General features: G+C 43.1%; 2 protein-coding genes across 7 annotated transcripts in view; one reads left to right on the top strand and one right to left on the bottom strand.

The window, feature by feature from the left end:
* The window catches only part of LOC115658723, a 196,434-nt gene extending 181,079 nt beyond the window's left edge, over positions 1–15,355 (top strand). For 5 of the 6 annotated variants that reach the window (XM_030578103.1, XM_030578104.1, XM_030578106.1 and 2 more), the window contains 8 exons: positions 847–944; positions 1,274–1,458; positions 2,603–2,805; positions 3,430–3,619; positions 4,312–4,421; positions 7,371–7,493; positions 8,109–8,250; positions 15,268–15,355. In XM_030578103.1, coding sequence (XP_030433963.1) covers positions 847–944; positions 1,274–1,458; positions 2,603–2,805; positions 3,430–3,619; positions 4,312–4,421; positions 7,371–7,493; positions 8,109–8,250; positions 15,268–15,272 — 1,056 coding nt within the window. In that variant the 3' untranslated portion in view covers positions 15,273–15,355. Of the gene's footprint in view, positions 1–846; positions 945–1,273; positions 1,459–2,602; positions 2,806–3,429; positions 3,620–4,311; positions 4,422–7,370; positions 7,494–8,108; positions 8,251–15,267 lie in introns of those variants that run through there. The other variant, XM_030578107.1, reaches the window with a different exon arrangement.
* A 4,081-nt stretch (positions 15,356–19,436) lies between these two features.
* RMI2 (RecQ mediated genome instability 2) lies at positions 19,437–21,298 on the bottom strand. Its single transcript, XM_030578111.1, has 2 exons — positions 21,028–21,298; positions 19,437–19,603 (listed from the first exon to the last, which is right to left on the bottom strand). The coding sequence occupies exons 1-2, from the start codon at positions 21,296–21,298 to the stop codon at positions 19,455–19,457; spliced, it is 420 nt and encodes a 139-aa protein (XP_030433971.1). The 3' UTR covers positions 19,437–19,454.
* Positions 21,299–23,791: the final 2,493 nt, after the last annotated feature.

Here is a 23,791-nt window from a genome sequence, read left to right as displayed (position 1 = left end):
ATACAGGTCTGGTTCAGGTCCCACTCAGGCTGATTTACCTTGAATCTTTTCAAGGTAGATGCCATCATTGGATCCCTTTCTGTTTTGGGGCTGTTCACATGAGATCTTAATAAAATTCAAGGTTTTGCCTGCTCTGTGTGAACATCAAGGGCCATATTTCTCAACCTGCCCTCAAACTAGCTACTGAAATTGCACCTAAAATTTTAAGCAACATTTTTGTGTATGCAAATTGCACAGGTAGATTTCCCCCTTCCTGCTTTGTGCATATACCGCTAATATATGGGTATGGCTGTTTGCTACTTTTGAAAAAGTGGCCTGGTATCTCAGTGACATGTTTCATATTAGAGGGTGTGTCACTCTGGTGTCTTTGGCCACAATGACACCACTAGCACTGTGCTTGTTGTCCACACAGTTACTGTCTTCCCACCCCAGAGCTACCTGTGTAATTCCTGTCAGTCTACAGTTTGTAAATAGCTTTGGGGACCTTCAGAGGTAAGATATACCTAAAACTATTTAAAGAAGGCTGTCTGTGCTGCAGAACCAATGCATATAACAAAGATCTCAATCATCTGTAGTAGCAACTGTAGCACATCAACTCATTGAAGTGTTGGTACATGTTAAATGAGATCCTCATAGGAAGGCTGTATTTCTCTCTGATATCAATATGGCTAACTTCTCATTCACAAGCTATCTCTAAATAACAGGATGACATGCTGTCAGGCAAGTGACAAATGTGAGGGATGATTGAGTGTTTGTGAATCGTCTTTTGATATCAAGGCAATGTTCTGGCTGGTCCAAGAAATGTCACGGTTGATTTTATAATGTGCTGTTCTGGTTCCCCACTAGGCAACACACCAGATGCTGAGGTGGGCAGAAGCCAAGTTTTCCAGAGCTGTGAGCAAGATCCGAAAGCCTTTATCAAACCTGTACAGTTTTTCAGCCAGGTAACAATGGGTATTCCTGCAGTAGAGTCTTCTAAACAGATATTTACATATTTTTTTCACATCAAGTTACATTATTAGGGAACAGAACCAAGCAACTATCCTTGGACACCCTTTATACCAGTTAACAGTGACAATGTACGTTATCATCTACTATCATGGCCCGCTTTTTCCACTTCGGAGAATAAATATCCACCAACAAATAGAATAACTCTGGTACACTCAGTCTTAAGCAGCACTTTTTGTTCCCATTTTATAACATTTGATACATTAACTGCATTGAATCAATTTAACACCAGTAACAACACGAATGAATCATTTGTGTCCCACAGGAACTGTTCAGTGGCAGTGAAACTACCAATGCTGCCTAAAGGAGACCACTCTGTGGACCTGGCAAACATCACTAACTACCTCATTGAAGAAAAGCTAATGAGGCCCCTCTGGGACCTCTACAACATCAACCCAGTAGCTGAGTATTATAGAATCAAACAGAGGATGATGGAGAGTCCCTTTGAATGTAAGTTCCTTGACAGTTCTAATATATTTCTCAGCTGGTCCCAGTCCCCTCTGAACTCCGGACAGAATTTTGCATAACTAGAGAGGATTGTTAATTAACACCATATTTCAATGGATGGCATTTTATAGTATTTTATGTAGACTGATATTTTGGTGGAGTAACAGTCACCTACCAGTAAATAAGCCATTTTTGTGAGCTTTCAACTCCAGCAAATTTCCATGAGAATTTTTCTTATTTTTTAAATTACATACCGTACAAAAAAGCTGTGTTATAACATCACTATGTTGAGAAATGGGGAGTGAACAGGAAGACTATATCTGTATCTTACCTACATCCCATTGTGATGAGCTCTCAGAGCATGCATTTTGGCTGAGGTAATATCTGGGTCTCATATTGAGGGCCTGATCCTGATTTCATTGAAGTCAATGACATAACTCCTGTTAACTTCGGAGTGCACAAGATGGCTCTGCAGACACTTCAGAGACTGCATTAGATAGGGAGTATTGCTGATAGGAGCAATCCTCACTGAACATCTGACCAACAATTACTAGACAACATATCTTCCAGAAACAGTAGTTTTTGGACAGTGTGTCTCATGCTTCATTGGCTCCAATACCTGGCCAGAATGGAAGGCTTTAAAAGGATGCTTCTGATGTAAGATTTTCCGAGATGCTGTGCACCCACAGTTTCCACTGACTGCAGTTGGAGTTGAATCCTCAGCACCTGTGAAAGTCCCAGTCTTATCTCTGATTTTGCTGGCCTTCCTCTGTTTGAGGCACACCCCTCATATTTATTCCTGCTTCCTGGATAAGAATATGTATATTTAGCAGTAAAATTGTAAACCGAGATGGGCTCAAGTGTAAACTTTGGATCCTGTCTTCATACTTCCCAAAGTTCCGGGACACTGGGATCCAGCATGGTATATAATTATAAGGAAACTGATGCATTTTTCCTGCTGGAGAATTTGCTGATAGGGGACAATTTGTAACTGCTTTAGAATTTATGCTGATGGCTATCTTAGAAAGTTTTCCAGAGAACACATAGCCAAAGGTGGTATTCTGATTCTGGCAAGCAGTTAATAAGTGCCACCCACTGAGCTCTGTGAACAACACAATGACATTGCTTTTGCAATATCATCCTCTAGATCATGCTGTGCTGATGGGCAACAAGCATTTTAGGACTTTTGATGGAAGAATATATGATCTGACATCAAAGTGCAGTGTGCTTCTTGCCAAGGATTTTGTTCACAATACCTTTACCATAGTGCTGAACCAGGAGAGTAGTGGTTTAAGATCATTTCACGTGGAGATGAACCAGACTACCATTGATATTTACCCAGGACTGAAGGTAGGAGGGGAGATTCAAACTTCATTCCTTTCCAGGAGAGAATATGCCAGACTGAAATCACTGCACTTTGACAAAGAAGCCAAAGCCTGAATTTATCTGCACTTCAGACTTAGCATACAGTGACTCACATAAGTTAATGCAAGGATAGGAAAATCCCACTAATATATCAGCAAAAGGGAATAGCCCTCAATAAGAGAAACTAATACCATCAATCCTGGACCACATTCTGCCTGGCCCATATGTGGATACATGGGATGGGGAAGGCTCAAGGTATCTTTCCCCAACTCTTGCATGGCCCATGTAAGCCAGGAAGAACTACAGCACCTGTGCTTGGAGAAACAAGCTGTACCTCACTCCTTGTGTCCACCTGAGGGGCTTTGTGCTTCACTGCTCCCTCAGGAGCTCCACACTATCCTCCACATGGGGCTGTGCATAAATGGCATCATCCATTTTCAAAAGTGCAAACTGAGCTGACCCAGTAACCAGGAGTTGCCATTTCTAACATAAGTTATGTTCCACATATTTGAAAGTACAACTTCATTGGGGAGTTCAGGGGAATCAGCACCTTGCAAGGTCCATCCTAAGTTAGTTACCCTGAACATTTTTATCATCATCTTAAAATAGACATACAAGATGTACAATTTTTCCCTGATGGAAGAGAACTGCCTCAGTCTGGATCACTCCCTTGAAAAGAACGGCATCACCATGAGAAAAGAAGCTAACAGAATAGAAGTATTGAATGAAAATGGAATTTCTGTCTCCTGTGACTTTCACTATGATCTCTGTACTGTTACCTTGGATGGATGGCATCATGGTAAGTACTAAACATTCAGCATAGCCATTCCCTTCTGCTTCAAATTTGTTTCTCTGAATTCTAGAAACCTCAGGTTTCAGAATACAGGCTGTCTTGCATCAGCCTTTCCCTCAAGCCCTGGAGATGGCACAAGACACTGCCAGTGAATGTGATGAGACATGTAATATGTTCCTATAGTAACAGCAGCAAGTGTTTACATAGAATTATTATAATTTTCCAGTCTTTTAATGGAGTATAGCAGCTTGAGGTGACCTGTGACCAGCCAGTCCACCTCCACAAGCCAGTCTGAGAGTTGCTGTCTAATATGTCAGATATAACAGAGCATATGAATGTGTGGTACAAAACCTTAATTCTTTTGGTGTGGTTAACATACCCCACTCATGGCTTCACCACTCATGAAATGCACCATCCCAAACTTTACAATGCGCCACCCTGTATCTTTATAGACATACGTCTTCTGTCATGGCAGCTCCTTTCTCTGGCAGGAGGGCAGAGTGAAAAGTTAACACATGGTAGCTCCATCAACCTGTTACTCTGCCAAGGGATACTATCCTTCTGGAACCCAAACTCATTACCTCTGCATTACACCTAAGCTCCATTAGGCAGGATAGTAAAAGGCCAGAGGTGACTTTTAAAACCAGAATTCTCCCGTGGCTCTGTTTTTATCTTCCTCTGTTTTCATTTGGTTCCAGGTGTATCAGCTGGTCTTTTTGGTACCAATGATAACGAAGCTGGAAATGAATGGATGTTTCCCAATCACTCTTACACTGGTAGTGTGCAGGAATTCACACGGAGCTGGCAGGTATGCTGGCTATCTCACTGCTATCAGAAAGCACTGTTGCAAGATATCTGTCTTTTGAGATCACATATGGCACTTGGAACACAAAGGGCCACCTGTACCATACATATGTGACAGAGAACTTCTGTTTTACTGAAGAGGTTAAAACCATACAGTGAAAATGTGCAGGAACCCATGAGTTAGCCACAGAATACTGGAAATGTGGACCAAAATATTCACCCTAGATTTATTTGGGGGAAAACCACATTTAAGTGCTTAAAATTTTCAAGAAAATTCACCTTCAGGCAGAAACCATGCATGGAAATTTTGGAATCTTTCCCCTGGGCTGAAAGTTTCCATGCTTGGTTTCTGCCTGAAGGTGAATTTTCTTGGAAAGTTTAAGCAAATAAATGCATCAGTTATGACCAGGTAACATCACATTGATTGTTTGCACAGACAATTTCACTGAATGTGTTTTCAGCCACTACAACCACATGCACCCAATTCTAAAATGGACCCAGGTGTGCAGTTAAATGAGGCCTATAGCTAGTCAAGCCAAGACTGCGACTAGTTAATATAGATTTGATAGCATTCTCTCCAGGAAAAATGAACAGAGCTCATAAGCTGTACTACAGGACTAACGCAGAGAAAGGAAAATTCAGCTTGCAGTGCCTGGCCAAGTTGTTTGCCTTCGAGAGCACCAACTCTGGTTGGTATTAACTCCTCTGTGGCCATTCCACATCAGTTACTAAAGAACTTACTCAAAAAAACATCCAACGCAGATGATGCCACTGAGACTTTGTGGCTCTTCCCTTTCTCTTCACTTGCAAGACCATGACCTAATTCCACACCCAGAACCACTGCAACAATCTAACTCAATTCAGGGCTTCTGAACTCCTCCCTAAATAGCAGAAGGGTTCAAGATATCTTACTTCTGCTCTGCTATTGGAGAATCAGATGGATTCTAATGAGTGTGCAGAGTACACTTATATGGGTAATATGGCCAGAATCTTGGTGGAACGGACAGAGGTGTATTGTTAAAATAAACTACTTATTTATTATTATTTAATTTATTTAAGAATACATATTAGCACCCAATGCAAAAGCACCTGGGCAACCTGAGTTGGTAAAAATAATTAATTTAACACAATATAAAAGAAACTTTTTGTAATACCATAAATAAGCTATGGAGGCATGCATGACCTTTTGAAGTGGTTGATGTCATAATGACTCTGCTTATACTATTGATTGCTACATTTTATTTGTATGCCACACAGCATCTTTGGAGTGCTGAACACCGCCAAGAAGAATCTATAGATGACTTTAGCTGAACTCTGTGTGCTGCTTGCAGTCAGTTTGTCTCCTATCCCGTTCAGAAAAAGTAATAAAAAGATTGACTTGCTGATAATGTACCATTGTTATACATCATTAAAGCAATGGCCAGGAATACAAATATGCCAAGTCAGGAATTCATTCTAACTATTACAGACTTTTTTTAAAGGGGTAGGATGAGACAATACAGTGGAAATAACCTGCTGGACGATGTATTTAGCTGTGACAGAGAAATGGAGCTTACGTCTGTCCAGCAGTGCAAGTAGGGTGATATGGTGCGGTATGGTATGCCATACCAGCACGATATTTATAGCTAGTATGATGTACTGCAAAGACACAGGAGGAGCAGAACATGGGGCCACTGGGCGGCCCCATGGCGGCAGCTTCTCTGGCACAGCTATATCACCCCAGCCCTTCCACACGGGGTCTCCTTTGTCTGTAAAGCAGCTCCACAGGAGGATAGGGCTGGGGGTGATACAGCTGCACTAGAGGAACTGCTGGTGTGGGGCTGCCTGGTGGCCCCACGTTCTGCTCCTTTCCTGACTGCAATTCCCAGGAGAGCCCTGCAGTTTAGGGTTCTCCCAGGAGCCACAGCGGGGAAAAGAGCAGAATGCCAGCAGCTCTTCTGCCGTGGTTCTACCACCCAGCCCTTCCCCGCAGCTGCGTCTCTCTGGGGTCTGTACAGCAGCCCTGCTGGGGGACAGGGCTGGGGACAGCAGAGCAATGCCGGAGGAGCTGCTGGTGTTCTGCTCCTTTCCTCACTGCGGTTCCCAGGAGAGCCCTGAACTGCAGAACTCTCCCAGGAACCGTAGCGAGGAAAGGAGCAGCACATGAGGCCACAGGAGACTTTCCAGGCCAGGAGCCATGCAATTGAATGCCTGCATAGAAAAAGAATTGTTTGGGAGGCTAAATTGTCACATTACAATTCTCTCCTTAAGGAGATAGTAGAACCTGACCACATGGCGTACTGATCTGATGCACAAATGTGCATTTGCAATGTTTATGCCAAACAAATCATGGCATAAGCTGCAGTGATTTGAATGCTGCTCATTTTTTATTTTGTTGATGTTGCATATCACCACTTTGTGTTTGGACCTGAACCAAGCATCAAGAAAATCCACCCACATCTCATTGTGCAGAAATGTTTGTCATTGCTGCTACTTTCCATTTGTGATTATTTTCTCTTAAAACTTTATAAATACTCTTGTTAATAAGTGCAGTGGTCAGAAAGAATCCGAGTAACTGTTTTCTCTCTATAAAAGGACCTAATAAAAGCACTACTTTTAATAACCTTATAAATGATAGATTAAAAAAGACAGCGAGCCAACAACTTGTTTCAGCAGCTATACAAAAAAATCCTTAATGAATCACAAAAATCAATAGGAAAAGGAAACAATGTTTGTAACCTGTAATATTTATAAGACAATACAGTCTTTGTTTCATTTATAAAGAGTGCATGGCACATCCTAATATTAATGAAACAATAAACTATTATTCAGAGCAGTGTTTAAAAAAAAAAAAGTCTAACAAGCCTTCATCTATAGTGCTTGCAGTGATATCTCCCAATGTAAATGAAGGGCTTTACAGTGCATTAATGCTTTAAAAAACGTGTTTATTCATTGACTAGTCCTATTTTCTCAGGTGAGCAGTCACTGCAGCTATGTACAGAAGAAGGTGAAACCGTGTTCCATCACAGCTAAGCAAAACGTTTGTAAAGTGTTTTTTCAAGAACCCCACTCTCTTCTTAGGAACTGTTTCAAAGTTGTAAGTATTACTAAGAATCAATGAGGGAAGGTTTGAACCTCCTCACACCACTCTTCAAAGCTGCATTAATGAATTATGAAAGATTGCAGGGAGGATGAACATTCCACAGTGTCATTACTTTTAACTATCAGGAGTTTAGTTGAAACTCATCCTCTGTTGTGATCAGAACAGTATCACAGAAGGACTATCCAAATGTCACACACTCTTCACCACATAAATACATTTCTCTGATCTATGAAATGTTACCTTGGCTTGACATTGTAGTTTATCATACTGGTCTAGAATATGGAAATACAGTAGAACCCTAGAATCAGTCATAATAAAAGATGTATTAATAATTTCAGAAAACAGACGTGGAATGAAAAAAGTCAATTCCTCTGAAGTTCTTGATTTCATTCTTTACAGCAAATAGGCAAATTAACTGTGAGAGTTATTTTATAGACTATTGATATGGTCTAAATACCTTCCTTTCACCTAAGTTCTCATGTGCAGCTGAGGCTGACAACCCAAGACAAGGTTTATTCACATTTCCATATTATCATCAACCTGTTAGAAGAGTTGTGTACTTTGCTTCATGTAACTGAAACATTACATATAACTCTGTTCATGTTTAAGGTGGACCCCGAACCATTCTACAGCATGTGCGTGTATGATGCTTGTGACTCCAGTGAGTTGAAAGCTGCCTGCAACTTGGCAGCTGCATTTGTCCACTTGTGCAGCAGAAATTTTGTCCCTTTGGAAATTCCTTCTCAATGTGGTAAGTTTCATTTCTGGTCATCCCAAACACTTTAGCTGGGATGCCAGACTTAACATTCAAATGTTATCTAGTAACGTGGCTATAAGTAACAGAAACACCATTCCATAGTTTTTTGCTCATCTCCATTCAGTTTTGTCCCTCCAGCTTATATTTCAGCTTTTGTTTTTAACTCTCTAGAGCAGACACCACCTCCGTTTCTTATTCCCTGCTGGCTGCTTTATTTCCTCTGAATTTGCTTAGTGAAAATATTTTTACAGTATTATAAACTTATTTTTCCCATGTTTTCTAATTCTTTGATGATCTTTTTGCTTTGTTCCTTTGTTTTTCTTCTGAATAATTTATCTGGATTCATGTTATCAAAAATATATATTTTGTGATTCAAAAAACAAAAAAGGTTCCCTTCCTTCCACTCTTTTTAAATGAGATCTGTATTCCTTAGAATTCCAAGATTATCAAAACCACTATTTTAATCTGACCATCAGTTATCTCAGATCCATCTCTCTGCTGCTCTCTCGTTAGAATGCAGAGGTAGAAAACTTTCAAAGGAGTGATTCTTGGGGTTTGTAACCATTTACATGACTAGAGTCCCTGCCAAGATGAAACAATGTTTGTTACTCTTGAGTAGTTTAGAGAAAGATTGGGCCGCTGCTGTAGGTTGATATATCTCCACAGATTTACTCATGATTTACGCTGGTGTGGAAATTAGAAATTAGAATCAGGCCCATCACCTGATCTAAATGATGGTGCCCAACAGCATATGGAGTAGCACATTCCATTATTCCATCTATATTTTGGTTACCTTCTTGTTCCATTTCTTCTAAGCAGCTGAATTACAGTGCTCATTTCACAATTGCAAGAGACAACTACTGTTCCCATTTACATTGTTTGGAATCATCTGTCCTCTGCCTCCCTACTTGTAGCTCTAGTGCTGATCCTCAGCCATTGTAAACATAAGTGTGCAATACCAGTAGCTAAATGAAAAGCAATCTGGTTAGGCAGGACTGCAATGTTTTGATACATCTTGTAGTTTAGGGATTATAAATAACTGCACATTGAACTTTAGGTGGTATCTATATAATCAAACACATTCCTGAATTATTACAACACACCTCAGCTTTCTCCTGCACATATAATTTTTTTGGCTCTTTGTTTCCAGATATTATAGATAACAGCACCCTTCTTGAACTGTATGTGCTGTTTATTGACTACAGTAGATAGATAATTAAAAACCTACTACTACTGCTGACATGGTTCCTTGCTCTGTATTATATGCTGCCTAAGCACAATAAAGAATGGCTTCAAATATGGGAACATTTGAGGCTGTAATCATCTTCTGAGAAAAATGGCCATATGAATCTTTGAAACTGACCCCAATAATTACTATTTTGTTTACATGTACAGTACAGTCCTTTATTCAGGAGAAAAGAAGTCCTTACATCACTTTCAGTTGTTGAGAACATTAAAGGAAACAGACATACAAATCATTGCCATGCTAATTACTACCACACTTGTCCAAATAATCATTTAAGATGTAATGATCCATTTACAACTTGTTTACTGCAAAGAAAAGCATATACTGTATGTAACTGATAGGACTCTGCAGATGAGGCAATTATGCAGCTGCTAGGATTGAAGTACTTAGATTTACGCTGCTAATTTGTCTGCTGTATGCACTGCTGAGGCTTGGAAAGGAGAAAATGGAGGCTCTCTTGATACATGAAATGATATGACGAGTTATTTGGCATTTGTAAACTCATTGCCACCACAAAAGATTGATTGATTTGGTGACTACAAATGTACAACTACATTTTTAGGAAGCAAGAAAAACTACAAGAGTATAAGATTCTTTTACACATGACCACAGGGGAAGATCATCAGATATTTGTGAATGAGGCCACATAAATAAAGCCTTGTCAAAAGAATGCTCAGTACACATGTATGTGCATGCATACTTCTAGGTGTGTGCATTTGTATTACATACTTCTCATAGGAGCTAGTGATAAATCAGTAGGGAATACGGGGGGTTGGGCTGCCCAGCATGTAGACAGTACCCAGCTGCAAAATTTGAATCTGGACTTTATTCTAAACCCACTAAACCTCAGGCGTATTCAGTTTTGTTTGGGCTCCATCTCTAATAGCATATGTAAGACACACACAGAGGAATTAACTTCTCTAAATACAGAGACAGATATTTGTTTAAATTTTAAAAAGTGTCTGACTATTCAGTTAATATCTGCAAACCATGTTTACAATAGCCTGATGACGACGTTTGTGAAATCAGCTAGTAGTATTAAGCTATATAATTCCTTAAGAGTTCAGTACTGTTGGGGACCTTTCAATATTTGGGCCAATGCTAGCAGTTCTCATTCGAACAAGACTGGCACTGACTTAAATGCTAGTTTTTCCCGAGTAGGGATTTCAGTATTGGATCCTATCTGTGTTGCCAAACTTTCATTAAAAAGAAAAAAAAGACTTCCTTCTTCTAAATACAGCCTAAGGTGGAGTATATCTGGGCCTGAGTTTATTTTAAGTGTAGAAAGTCACATATTCATAGTGTAAGTAAAACTTCCTGTCCTGCTTTGGAATAACCCAATGAAACTTTTTTATTTCCATTGATCCCTTTTATTGGTGTCAATTCAGTGTGACATTTGATTGTATTTATTTTATATAGTTTGGTTCACTAATTGCCTTTTTATCATCTGAGATACCTTGGTGCAGATTAAGCCCGTTACTACTTGTCCTACCTTCAGTAGGCATAGACCTTTATAACAGACCTTAATATATTTGAAGGTTAGGTTCGCTCCCTCTGGGACACTTGGCATTGGTCACTGTTGGTAGACAGGATACTGGGCTGGATGGCCCTTTGGTTTGACCCAGTATGGCTAGTCTTATGTTCTTATGTAAAGTCCCTCCATCAATTGTCTTTTCTTAAGCTTAAACATGCCCAGGTGTTTCAACCATTCCTCAGAGGTCAGGTTTTCTAAACTTTTATCACTTTCATTGCTGTTCTCTGGACTCTCACCAATTTGTCCACATCTTTCCTAAAGTATGACACACGGTACGCCGCCTAGGACCTCACCAGTGCCAAGTACAGTAACTCCTTACTTAAAGTCGTTCCGGTTAACGTTGTTATGTTGCTGCTCAATTAGGGAACATACTCGTTTAAAGTTGTAAATTGATACTGGGGATACTGGGATACTGGCCATCCAGCCCAGTATCCTAGTAGCTTGTGGGGACTTGGAACCAGGGTGGACCAGCAACCAGCTCCAGTAACAGGGAGCCGATGGGGGGTGGGGGAAGGGTTGCTGGTCCACCCTGGTTCCAAGTCCCCGCAAGCTACTAGGATACTGGGCTGGATGGCCCTTTGGTTTGATCCAGTATGGCTAGTCTTATGTTCTTATGTAAGGTCCCTCCATCAATTGTCTTTTCTTAAGCTTAAACATGCCCAGGTGTTTCAACCATTCCTCAGAGGTCAGGTTTTCTAAACTTTTATCACTTTTATTGCTGTTCTCTGGACTCTCACCAATTTGTCCACATCTTTCCTAAAGTATGACACATGGTACGCCGCCTAGGACCTCACCAGTGCCAAGTACAGTAACACCTCATTTAAAGTCGTCCCGGTTAACGTTGTTATGTTGCTGCTCAATTAGGGAACATACTCATTTAAAGTTGCACAATGCTCCCTTATAACATCATTTGGCCGCCGCCTGCTTTGTCCACTGCTTGCAAGAAGAGCAACCTGTCATCATCATCAGCCCGTGAGTGCTCCTGGCTGGTCTCAGGTGAGCCTAGCTGGGGGCGCCGGGGTAAAAATAGGAATGATTCCTGGTCATTCCCAGTAGATGGTACAGAACAGCTGGTAACTGTCCTCATCATAGCAACTGGGGGCTGAGCTTCCATCAGCCCCCTCCCTTTCATGTGTAGAGAAAAGATTCTGTACTATCATAGCAGCTGGAGGCTGCCTCTCCCTCATTTTATCTCACTAACAAGTCGCTGTTTCTTATTCCTGCATTCTTTATAACTTCATGACACAAATGGGGGGACACTGCCATGGTAGCCCAGGAAGGTTGGGGAGGAGGGAAGCAACGTGTGGGGTTGTTGCGGGGCACCCCCAGTGAATGGCATGTAGCTCATCATTTCTGCGGGATCTGACACGGAGTGGCTGTGCTCTCTGGTTCTCTAGTACACTTGCCTCATATTCTAGGCAGGATTGACTCTATTTTTAGATACTATAAAGGAGGGATTGACTTGGGGAGTCATTCCCATTTTTGCCTTTGTGCCCCAGTTGACCTCAGCCAGGGGCACCCATGATAGCAGCAGACAGTACAGAACGACAGATAACCGTCATCTCATTGCCAATTTACAATGGCAGCAGACGGTACAGAATGGCTGATAACCGTCTCTGCTATCATGCAAAAGCAAATGAATGCTGCTTTGTAGCGCTGCAGTATCGCCTCTGTCAGCGGCATCCAGTACACATACGGTGACAGTAAAAAAAAAAGCTGAACGGGCTCCATGGTTGCCGTGCTAGGGCAATCCAGGGAAAAAGGGCGCGAAATGATTGTCTGCCGTTGCTTTCACGGAGGAAGGAATGACTGACGACATTTACCCAGAACCACCCACAACAATGATTTTTGCCCCATCAGGCACTGGGATCTCAACCCAGAATTCCAAGGGGCGGGGGAGACTGTGGGAACTATGGGATAGTTACGGAATAGCTACCCACAGTGCAACGCTCCAGAAATCGACGCTAGCCTTGGACCATGGACGCACACCACCGAATTAATGTGCTTAGTGTGGCCGCGTGCACTCGACTTTATACAATCTGTTTTACAAAACCGGTTTATGTAAAATCGGAATAATCCCGTAGTGTAGACGTACCCTTAGCTAAACAGTCAAATTCCACATTACTTGTATCAATGGATGAGAGTAGGTGCTATCCTTCCGAGGTGTTCAAACAAGAATGATTTGCCTTTGTCCCTGATGTTTATCCAAGAATAGATAGGGATGTCCCCAGTTTCATGGCTAATGTAGCTTGACAGTAGAAAAAGTTTCTAATCCAGGATGTGATCTATGGCTCCACCATTTTTGCCAACATTGTTAGTTTCTAAGGTCCTGTGTACACTATGTATTTTATCATATTTAAGCAGCATTCACAGAGCTAATGAACAATTCCATATCATGGTTTAATACAGTTTTGATGTTAATAGAGAGGCTTCTTCCACTGTACAGGCCCAATTCTGCAAAGCTGCTCCACATGGGCAGACTGGAAGCCCCATTCAGGTCAGTGGGAGTTCTTGCAAGCACAGGAGACTTCCTGTGAGTAGATGTGTGATCAGGGCACATATCTGAAACAATAGTAAGGGCTGTTTTTAAGGCATTTTAATATGACAGTTGCTAGCCTAGTTTCTCTAACCAGTGTGGACAGAGACTCTCCCCACCCCCACCCCCAAAAAAACCAAGTTCTACGCTCCTTGAGAGACCGCCCATAGTATGGTTTTATACCATAATTTTAGGAAGACAAAAAAAAATCCCACCCACGCTGATCAAAAAAGTGGTGCTAGCAAGCATGAGGTTTAAACATACGAAGATTAGGTTGCCATGAAATTATTTGGAAGTTGGTCTGATGATTTATAGGAGCTTTGTAAATGGTGAATATTGACTTTGTTATACAAATTTCAGCTGTTTTTTTTTTTAAATGAGCCAATTTGTGTAATTCCAAGCACTCATATGCCTGCTGAGATCATACTCATGGAAACATTTGAAATGCAAGGACAAAGTGAAATGTCAGCAAATAAAGCAAGAGAGAATGAGAACAGTCAGATAGAAATTAATTTAAAGGAGCAATGAGAGCTCTTATTAATACTTTTTAGTATTTATATTAAAGTAGCAGCTAGAGCTCACAAAGGAGATTCAGGCCAATTATTATTTGTTTAGTCTCTACATTGTACTAAGCCCTTGCCATACATTCAAGAAGAGGTTGATCCTGGCTTTGAAGAGCTCACAATTTAAGGACATACAGACAAGTAGACAGAGGAGTTTTTTATACACATCAGTTGTAGATGACAAGGCAGAAGGAGGTCTTTAAGAGGGACTTTAGAATAGGGGCCTTGTGGAGGTATACTGAGTGGTTGTACCCACCGAGGAGGGTGGTGCATGGTAGAAGGCCCAGAAGAGATTAAGCAAGACACTGACAAATGGGTTGTGCCAAGCAAAAGCCTAGTGGTGGAGTATTCTGTTCTCCTGTAGTATCTGGAAAGCTCAAAATTCTTTCCACAGGTTAAAAAATCAAGTCTCACATCATGCCCCTGCAAGATAGGAAAGATACTAGGTGATGTACAAGGTGCAGACACTTCTGGCACAAAATGCAACACATGTTTAACAGACTGCATCATGCTTTAATACTGACTTTTAACATTAAAATAACTGTAACCATTAAAAAAATTACTCTTTAATCAGTGTTTAAATATTCAACATTTTCTATTACAAACAATGTCAAATATGATATACAATTGGGGTGTGATGGGCAATACTAAACCCATCATGAGCCTTTCTGAGTGTAAGATCTATCCACCTTATAGGAATGAAAGGGTGAGCATCCATATACCTATCAGTAAAACATGAGAGAGAGCTAACAGGAATTCAGTGATATACCTAAAGTCATATATGCATACTGAGCTATGCTGACATGTGTTACCAGTACACTCATGCCACTGAATGACCAGGAGGTGGTGCTAACACCAAGTTCTACAGAAAACTTTTGATTTTTGCCTGGTATCTCTGCTGTTCAAACACAGAAAAGCTTCTCTCCAAACACCCTAACAAAGTAAACTGTGATATTAATATAGAACTCAAACCAAGAAAGAAAACAGGTTGCTCTAAAAGTGTCTGTACAATGCACTTACTGAAAACAAGATACCAATTTAAAAAAACAAAGCTACTTTTTAAATAGTTTTTTTGCTGGTGAATTTAGGGTTGGTTAAAGGTCTGTGACTGACGTTCTTGCTTTATCCACAGAATAAGTACAGCATGGGCAAGAGCAGCACAAGTTTCCCCACATTGCCCCATAAATGTGCTACAGCTGTGTCTTGGAGGGACTACTCCATTCTCTGCAGAGCCTGCCAACAGAGATGCCAATAAGTAGCCATTGAGCAGTGCTTCTTGTAAAGTGAACATCTGTACAAAAATACTGTTGAATTAAAAAGCAGCAACCTCTGAAACCTGTAATATCTTTCTTATCCATTCCTGTTAACAAAACAGGCCAATCATTTTTTAAGCATTCTTGTGTTATTGTTTTGCATGATAAGTTTTCTTCTTGATTTTTAAATGGGCAATTTATAGCCTCCCCTAGTAACGGTGGCGTGATGGTAAAGCAGCTCCCATTAACCCTGAACTGGGTCAGATCAGGTCTTTCATATCTCAAACTAGCAGAAGATTATGTCAGAGCCTTTGGGGAGGAGGAGGATGCAAAATACACATTCTTGCACCTCCTGTTGACTGGCTTAGGGAGCTCTGCAGCTAAAATGCCAGCAGTGCATTTCTATTTCATCTATAGAACATGACAAAGAAAAGTAAAACATACAGCGGCCACAGATTGAGGCAGAGCAAAAACCATTACTCAGATCACATGAAATCTTATGATTCTCAGAAGTCACAAGCCCTCCTAGAATATGCCCCTTAAGAGTCACTGGGATTTGACCCTGCTTCTATTCAAACCTGCAGTTTCAGGATTTTAGATATTTAAAAAATGCTTGGTCACTAAGCTGCTAACTAGAGTGGGACTAGTGATGATGTAAGTTGCTACTGAAGATTTTAGGACAGCTTGATTTGTGAAGTGCTTTTGCAAAAAGGTATTGTGGACATATTTATGCTTCACATAAAGACAGTATTTTAGTATGCCAATGAGACTGGCAAACGGCAGAAAGGCTCTCTCAAATAAACGTGTGGTTTAGTCAGACCAGGTGCGCAGTTTGAACACAATGCAAGAGCCAGGAACTCCTGAGTTGTTAACTGATCTCTATCATGAAGTTTGTGTCACTTTGGGTAAGTTACATCAGTTCACTTCATTGTACCTCAACAACCATACATATCAATACTGGCCTTCCCTCCAGGGAGACGGAAAGTATTGAGCCCTTTGAAAAATACTAAGTACTCAGTATTTCTAGTGCCCACAACTCATATAGTAACCATTTCTGATTTCCTTTATTTACCCTAAAGCACTCAAATTCATATGGGCACAAACATGTACCCCTCCCATTCCCCTTCTGAGTCCTAGGCTCTAGAAAAAGAAAGTCATTGTGTGGACTAGGAAATGGAAAGACTTGAAGGAAACTTATTTCACTACTCACATTGTTGCACAATAAGTTACACAACCACACACAAGTACCGCAGACAATACCATAAAACTTGGGACATATTGTCCACATGCCTAGTCAACAGCAATTCACTGAGCAAAACACAAGGTTGTTGCTGTTTTATAAACATGAAGCAAGGGCACAAGTTCTGAAAAGAGAGAACTGTTCATTTGCTAACATGCTCCAAGTTCAACTTTCTTAGGAACCTGTTTCAGTTTTGAGTTCCCAGAAAAGAATCTAGTTTCAACGACTCAGGCTGGTCTAACGATCTAATGCTATTATAAAATATCCACACAAAATCTTTGCAGTATACTTTGTAAGTTGCTTTTCGTTACAAAGAAACTCTGAAGCTGCACTACAGTTAGGCCACTTCTACAAGCCAACAATTGTCAAATATAGTAATAGCTTTAGGCCAAAGATCACCAATTTTCCTAGAGTTTGTCTCCAGTTTTGAGTTTTTATAGAAGTTAGAGAACACCAACTACAAAGTTTAGATTCACACGTAGATTCTGGAACATCCCAAAGCTTGGGGTGGTCAGATCTAGTGATTTAGTTTGGGCCAATCTCAACTTTAAGGAACAGAATAGTTAATAACCAAAAACTAGAGCTGCATAGCTTGCTCATAAGTAGGGCTCCATGATTTCTGTAACAGAGTGTGTGGCTGGCCCTGGGGACTGCCCGAGCAGTGGCTGATGCAGCTGACCCAGGGAATGCCTTAGCAGTGGCCCCAGGGGCGGTGGGATTCACCACAGCTCAATGTCTCCCAGCAGCAGTCCCAGGGCAGACGGAGCAGTGGCTGGCCCCCTGGGGTTCTCCCCCCCTCCCCGCCCCAGCAGAGGCCAGAGTGGCAGCAGGACCCCCGGGGCTTGCCCCTGGCAGCACCCAGAGTGGCAGCAGGATCCCTGGGGCTTCCTTGACTCATGAACCAGGAGGGTGGGGAGGATATAGAGATATTGTTAATTAAATTCAGGACAGCAATATTTAAGTCAACACTGAGTAAAGACTGCTTCTGAGATATACATTTAATGAACAGGAACTACTCACATCTGTTGCATTATGTACTTGCTCACTATGAGTAAAAGGTCTTTGAGCCATACTTAGCTGCAATGTGAGTGGTACAAGTCTCCTGAAGCCAGCAGAGTTGCACTCCCTTACACGAGGTTTGAATTTGGCCCTTTTCATCAAAGCTTTTTACACGCAATCTAATTCCCATGCATGTGAAGGTGAACTTTGTTTTTCTTCATTCTGAGATGAAATTCAAGTTCTTAGACTAAGAACCACTACGATGTGAAAGGACCTGCTACCAAATAAATAAAAATGGTTGTCTGACAATGCTGACACCGAGAATTTGCTGGCAGGCTACATTTTACAAATGGACTTTTTCCCCAACATTAAAAAAAAAAATTTAACCCATACTGTCAAAATTCTATACACCTGTCTTGGCTAATCTCATGTATAATCAACAAGGTCTCATTTAATACAACCCCTCAGTTATACCCAGGCCTCTGAAGTGACATGGTCTCAAATACTAAACTCGGGGATGGAAGTATGCAGTCCCAAAATTCTAATCCCAGTGCTTTCATCAACACCCTCCAAGGAGCCTCTGTAAATATGGGGACAATATTTACTTCAAGATAGAATTGTGAGAAAAAGAATTTTTCCAAGTGCAATACCTGATCTTAAATTCACTTTGTGGTTTATAGTAAGACAAAAAGCTTGTTTTCATATGCTCAAAGTTAGTTAACATTGTTAACTATTTGATACTGTTGAACTTGTCTCTTTCCGCACAACCTACAGAGCTACAGTTTATGGATAATGTAGTATTTATTTAGGATGCACGAGTTATCATTGAAACTTGACCAAATACATTATTTTGGGGGCAAAAGAGCAGTATCATACACTTGTCCTTTACAGGAAAAGGAAGTGACAAAGGTAAAAATTATATACATTTAACAGTAACTTTAAAGCGAGAGTGTATATTGGAAAACATTGTCTTTCCAGGCAGAGAAAACTTAATATAAAGATGCATAATTAGGCTGAGGTAATCTTACTGTGTGATGTGGTGAGAGTACTTACTTTTTGGACCTAGATAAATCTTCTCCCTGTGAGTCTGTCAAATCTCTGTTTAATTTACTGGAAGTATAGGTTTTGTTACCAGGCTACTCTTAATATTGTAGAGATGAATGCTGTACCCGCAGAGTTTTAGGCACCAAACTATAGTTACAGTTAGAAAGGACATATGTCTTGTAAACAAAGCAAACTGGATATGAATGTTATTGAAAGAAAAAAATATGGAGCCAAGGTACCATTTCCTTACCATAAACACAATCTAAACAATATGTACCATATTCTGCCCTCATTCCAGGTATAGAATTCACATTGGGAGCAAGAGTATTATGCAAAATGGAGGACGGAATATAGTACTATGACTGCCTAACCCTACATTCTAACAGATGACAGCTATATTAATGGAGCTAGTATTGAAATACCCACTATTATTTGAAAAGTTAATGCAGTTCAGGCTGTTGGCATAAAACATTATTGGTGCAGGGAATGAACCATCTCCCTATGATTATCATGAGCATAAAGATCTCTAAATCTTGAATCTCAGTCAAATTCACTGAAGTCAATAGAGCTGTACCCATTTTCTCCAATGGTAAATTTGGTCTCCTGTCCATAACTCTTAAAACTGTTAGTTAGTGGATTAAGATATCTGACTATCAAAGTATTCTCTAGATGAGGCTATAACTACTCTTGACAGTCTAATGCTTTGAGCTGAGGTCCATGTGGCGAAAAAGCAAACATTTATGTTTCCAGGTCCTTTAGGCTGCTGACAAAAATATACAGCATCTAAGAAATGTTTCTGTGCAAATCCTCCACTTCAAAGCTCCACATGCTCCTGTGTATAGGATTATCAGAAAGATCTGTCATCTTCACAGCTTGAAGAATAGGCTCTGGACTGCAGGAGTGTACCACGCCCATCACCATTACATACTTTCCTAGAAAAGAGAAAACAAAACGCAATTAACATTCAACATTTTCATTATTCTTGCTCAGGAAACAAGATTATTTCATTTTAAACTATTCAATTATTTTGTTTTAAACTTGCCAAAATGTGAGGCACAGCAGAGCCTCTGAGAAAAATGTTGAGTCATCAAAGGCTTGATAGTGTGAAGAGCTGAGAATTCTTACCATGTCACAAAATTAGACCAAACGTTTAAGAAAAATGATTAGGTATTTGTATGAATAAGAACAGCATCTGCAGTCCCACTAGCTCATATATGGTGGGCTATTACATCCTCCTGCTTCAAAGCATAAACTGATCACCAGGCAGGAAGAAATTCCTGCCCTCATGCAACAATTATACATACCTCCCAACAGTCCCAACTTTTGCAGGACTTTTTGACCCCAAAACCTCCTGTCCTGGTTGAAGATGCTTGTGTCACACAGGGTTGACAGGGCTTGGCTTCATGCTCCAGGTGTTATGACCTGGCCCCTGACACTCAGGGTTGCAGTGACACTCAGGTGTGGCTGGCCCTCTGACTGTGGGAAATTAGAATCGCATGTGTGACAGGTAACAGCACTATTCATATAAGTTTGGGGGCAGCCAGGCCAATCCTGAGCCATGCTGTGCAACGCGACCCTGTGCGCCAGGGGGCAAGTTGCAGTGCCTAAAGGGGGTAGCTGAGCCTCAGCAGGACCTGCTGTTGTGTGATGAGTGTGGGACAGGCTCACTCTGTAATGTCCTAACCAGGGCCTCTCCACACTGGGGCAGCATCCACCTGTGCTGCCAGGGTCTCCTAGTCCACAGGCATACTTTACCCTCTCGAAATGTTGAAGGTGTATGATTATGTGCGCTGAGGATCTGGGCCTGAAAGCATCTGGCACAAGCATCCTTGCAGGTTGCCTATCCTCTGCAGTATAACCCCCTTGCATGCATGTGGTGAGTCGCTGTCTATGTGCTCGTGTGAATTGTAGGACTAAAATCACTATGTTGCTCTGGCTCCAGCATGTGTGGGACCCATGGGGTGGGAGTAGACCCTCCCAGGTGTGTGTGTGCAGGGAACCCCACAAGGCAATACAGTAGGCCTTCCAGCATGTGGGGAGTACCCACCAAGGAATGGAAACAGTAAGCCCCCCCTGCTTGTGTATGGGGATCCCCAAAGGACAGGAACAGTAGGGCCCCCTGTGGGGGGGGTCCCCATAGGGCAGGAGCAGCAGGGCTCCTCCCCCTGAAGGCGCTGGGTGGTGGTCCTAGGGGCAGTTGGTGTGGGGGACCCCACGGGGCAGGCACAGCTCACCCCCCCCCCGCAAATGGCGGTGGACGGGGGGGGGGTCCCCGCCGCCGGACAGTTTGGATCCCCAGGGCGGGAGTACACACCCTCGATACGGGTCCCCCACACTCCGCCCCCCACCCCCGTACCTGCGCTGAGGCATGGCCGCCCTTTGGGGACCCGCTCCACCCCTAGCACCGTGAAGGGGCCGCTCTCGTCCTGCAGCCGGGCCGAGCCGCCCCGGGCGCCCCCGGCCTCCACCGCCAGCACCGTGCCCTGCATCCACACCACCGGCACCGCCAGCGGGCCCCGCCCGGCCTCCTCCCGTGCCAGCAGCCAGGGCCCACCCGCGGCCCGCCGGCACTGCCTCAGCTGGGCGGCCAGCACCTTCACCGGCGGGCTGCGCGGCTCCCCTGCCATGCTGCACCCAGCGCGGCCCGGCCCGCCTGCCGCCCCCGCTTGGGGAGGGCTCCCGCCACAGGCCCCAATGGCGGGCAGGGGTGTGGGCGGACGCCGGGCTGCCGCGGGGGGCGGAGGGATGTGTGCGCTCAGGGCTCTGGGGGGTCGCAGCGCGGCCCCATCGCTAGCACGTGGTTATCCCCAGGGCCCCGCAGTGTCGTGGGGAGAAGGCCCCTGAGCACAGCCCTGTCCGGCCATGGCTCTCCGGGTTCTCGGCTCTGGGAGAAGGCAGGGGCCCTGCCCGAGCATTACACGCTAAGGCCTGGCCGCATCAAGCCGCTATGCACGTGCGTCTCTCGCCTTAGAGCGGGGAGGCTGCTCGGCCCATGCTGCCTGCGGTAACAAGCGCCATGGGTAGGGTTCGCAGGAGCTGGGGAGGGGGGGCACATGCAGGCTCCTGTCAGAGGAGAAAGAGGGGTGAGCGTTGCAACAAAACTGTTTTAATTTATTGGTTAAACTTTTCCTATTTGCTTTGTTTTTTTTTTTACTCTAGCCTACTTGTTGCTTTGATTTTGCTTTTAACCTTGGGAAAAAATAAGCAAGCGATCACCTTCTGCCCACTCTTGCACCATATATCATGCCTTGAAAAAATTGGCGAGGAGGTCAAGATTATTCTCATGGACACCAACGTGAGGGAGGATCGTATTCTTTGGGTAATACACTCAGACAATATAAAGAGAAGCATTCTATATAGTTCAATAGATATTTCAGACTAAATTCTCCCCAGTTACAACTGGCACTACGCCCCTTGGGTGGTGGCAAGGTAAAGGAGAAGAGACTGTGAGCCTTGCTTTTTAAGAAAAAGCAGCCTGAAATAAATTCTTCCAGGACATATGCCTTCACCCACTACCCACCAATCACAGTGTCAGCTGAAATATTAAGCCTCTTTAAATTTTCCCCTCTATTTTTTGTTGAAAGTGAAAAGCAGCATTTCACAGGAGCAAATTAAAGAAAAGAAAATCACGCTTTTGCCCAGACCAGAAATTCATTCTATTGACCATCAACAACAACATACCCGTCAGATAGAAGCGAAGGAGTTGTGTCCCAGCCCTTGGTTAATGTTACATAGAAGAGTTGCTTGAGTTTTCTTCCTCACGGTTTCTTGCCCCCAAAATCCAAAAGGGCGGGCAAGCCACACTAACTGGTTTTCAAACAACTTTTAAAAGCAGTGATGTAATTCAAAACAACCAAGACTTTCGTCACTGATTTAAAAAAAAAAATACTAGCATTAGACAGATGACTTGTAAGTGACTGGAAAATGAAACATGATGCATAAGACCAACCAAAATGTGGGCTAAAATGACAACATTTGAATGGCCTAGAAACTCTCAAAACAAATGATTTAGGAAACATTGTTGATGCCAGCCCCAGAACTTCAGAGTAGCATCCCCTGGGGGTTGTGCTAACTACAGCCAGGGCCAGTGCAAGGAAGTTTTGTGCCCTAGGCGAAACTTCCACCTTGCACCCCCCCCCAGTCAGCTAACCCCGTCCCTGCAAGGCAGCTAACTCAGCCACCCACCCGGGGACCCCCCCCCCGCAGCAGCTACCCCCCCCCATGACAGCTAATCCCTCTCCACCCCGTCCTCCCATGGCAGCTAACCCTGCCTGGGGAGACCTCCCCCTCCCCCACCACGGCAGCTAACCCTGGGGAGACTCCCCCCACTGCAGCTAACCCTGCCTGGGTTTTCCCCCGTCCAGCTCACCTCAGCTCCGCCTCCTCATCTGAGCACGCTGGCGCCACTCTAATTCTCCCCGCCCATGTGTGCGGCACCAATTGGAGGAGACTTAGAGCTGGGCTGTGTGCTCAGTGGAGGAGGCAGAGTGGAGGTGAGCTGGGGTGGGGAGCTGTTCCCCTGTGCGCCTCCCTCCCTCCCCATTACTGCGGGCAGCCCTCCCCGCACGCACCCGCCCACCCAGCCCACCTCCACTCCACCTCCTCGCCTGAGGGGACTTTTAGGTGCCCCCAATCACTAGGCGCCCTAGGCGGCCGCCTAGTTTGCCTAAGTGGTTGCACCGGCCCTGACTACAGCTCTAGAGTCTGTTTGCAGATTCTGTAATACTTTGTGTACTTCCAGACACTGAAGGTGGGGTCCACAAAATGACTCAGTTGTTATAACATTGAGAGTAATGGTGCCAAACTTCTAGGTGCTTAAAAAATAACAGAAACAATCCACAAAGCCGAAGTGGGCACCTAGGCTCCCTATACAATGAATGGAAAGAGAGAGGCACCTAAGAACACTGTCCACAAAAGCCAGAATGCTAGGCAAGGAGCTGCCTGAGCTAGCCAGTGGGAGATGCCATGGACAAGGTTGTGTGCTAAGCCCTGCCCCTTTCCTGGAGATAGGTGTCTTATCTCTGCTTAGCAATTCACGAATGGGAACCCACTGCCTGGAGTCAGGCATTTTAGGCACTTAAGTAGTTTCTTGCACACAAAATTACCAGAGGAGGAGATGC

Source organism: Gopherus evgoodei, chromosome 10 (genome assembly GCF_007399415.2).
Source record: "Gopherus evgoodei ecotype Sinaloan lineage chromosome 10, rGopEvg1_v1.p, whole genome shotgun sequence".
NCBI classification, from domain to species: domain Eukaryota; kingdom Metazoa; phylum Chordata; order Testudines; family Testudinidae; genus Gopherus; species Gopherus evgoodei.
This window is presented reverse-complemented; position numbering and strand designations above follow the sequence as displayed.

Coding starts and splice junctions, on each gene's coding strand:
- RMI2 (XM_030578111.1), bottom strand. CDS start 21,298: ATGGCAGGGGAGCCGCGCAGCCCGCCGGTGAAGGTGCTGGCCGCCCAG. Junction 19,604..21,027: donor GCGGCCATGCCTCAGCGCAG/GTACGGGGGTGG, acceptor TCTCTTTTCTAG/GAAAGTATGTAATGGTGATG.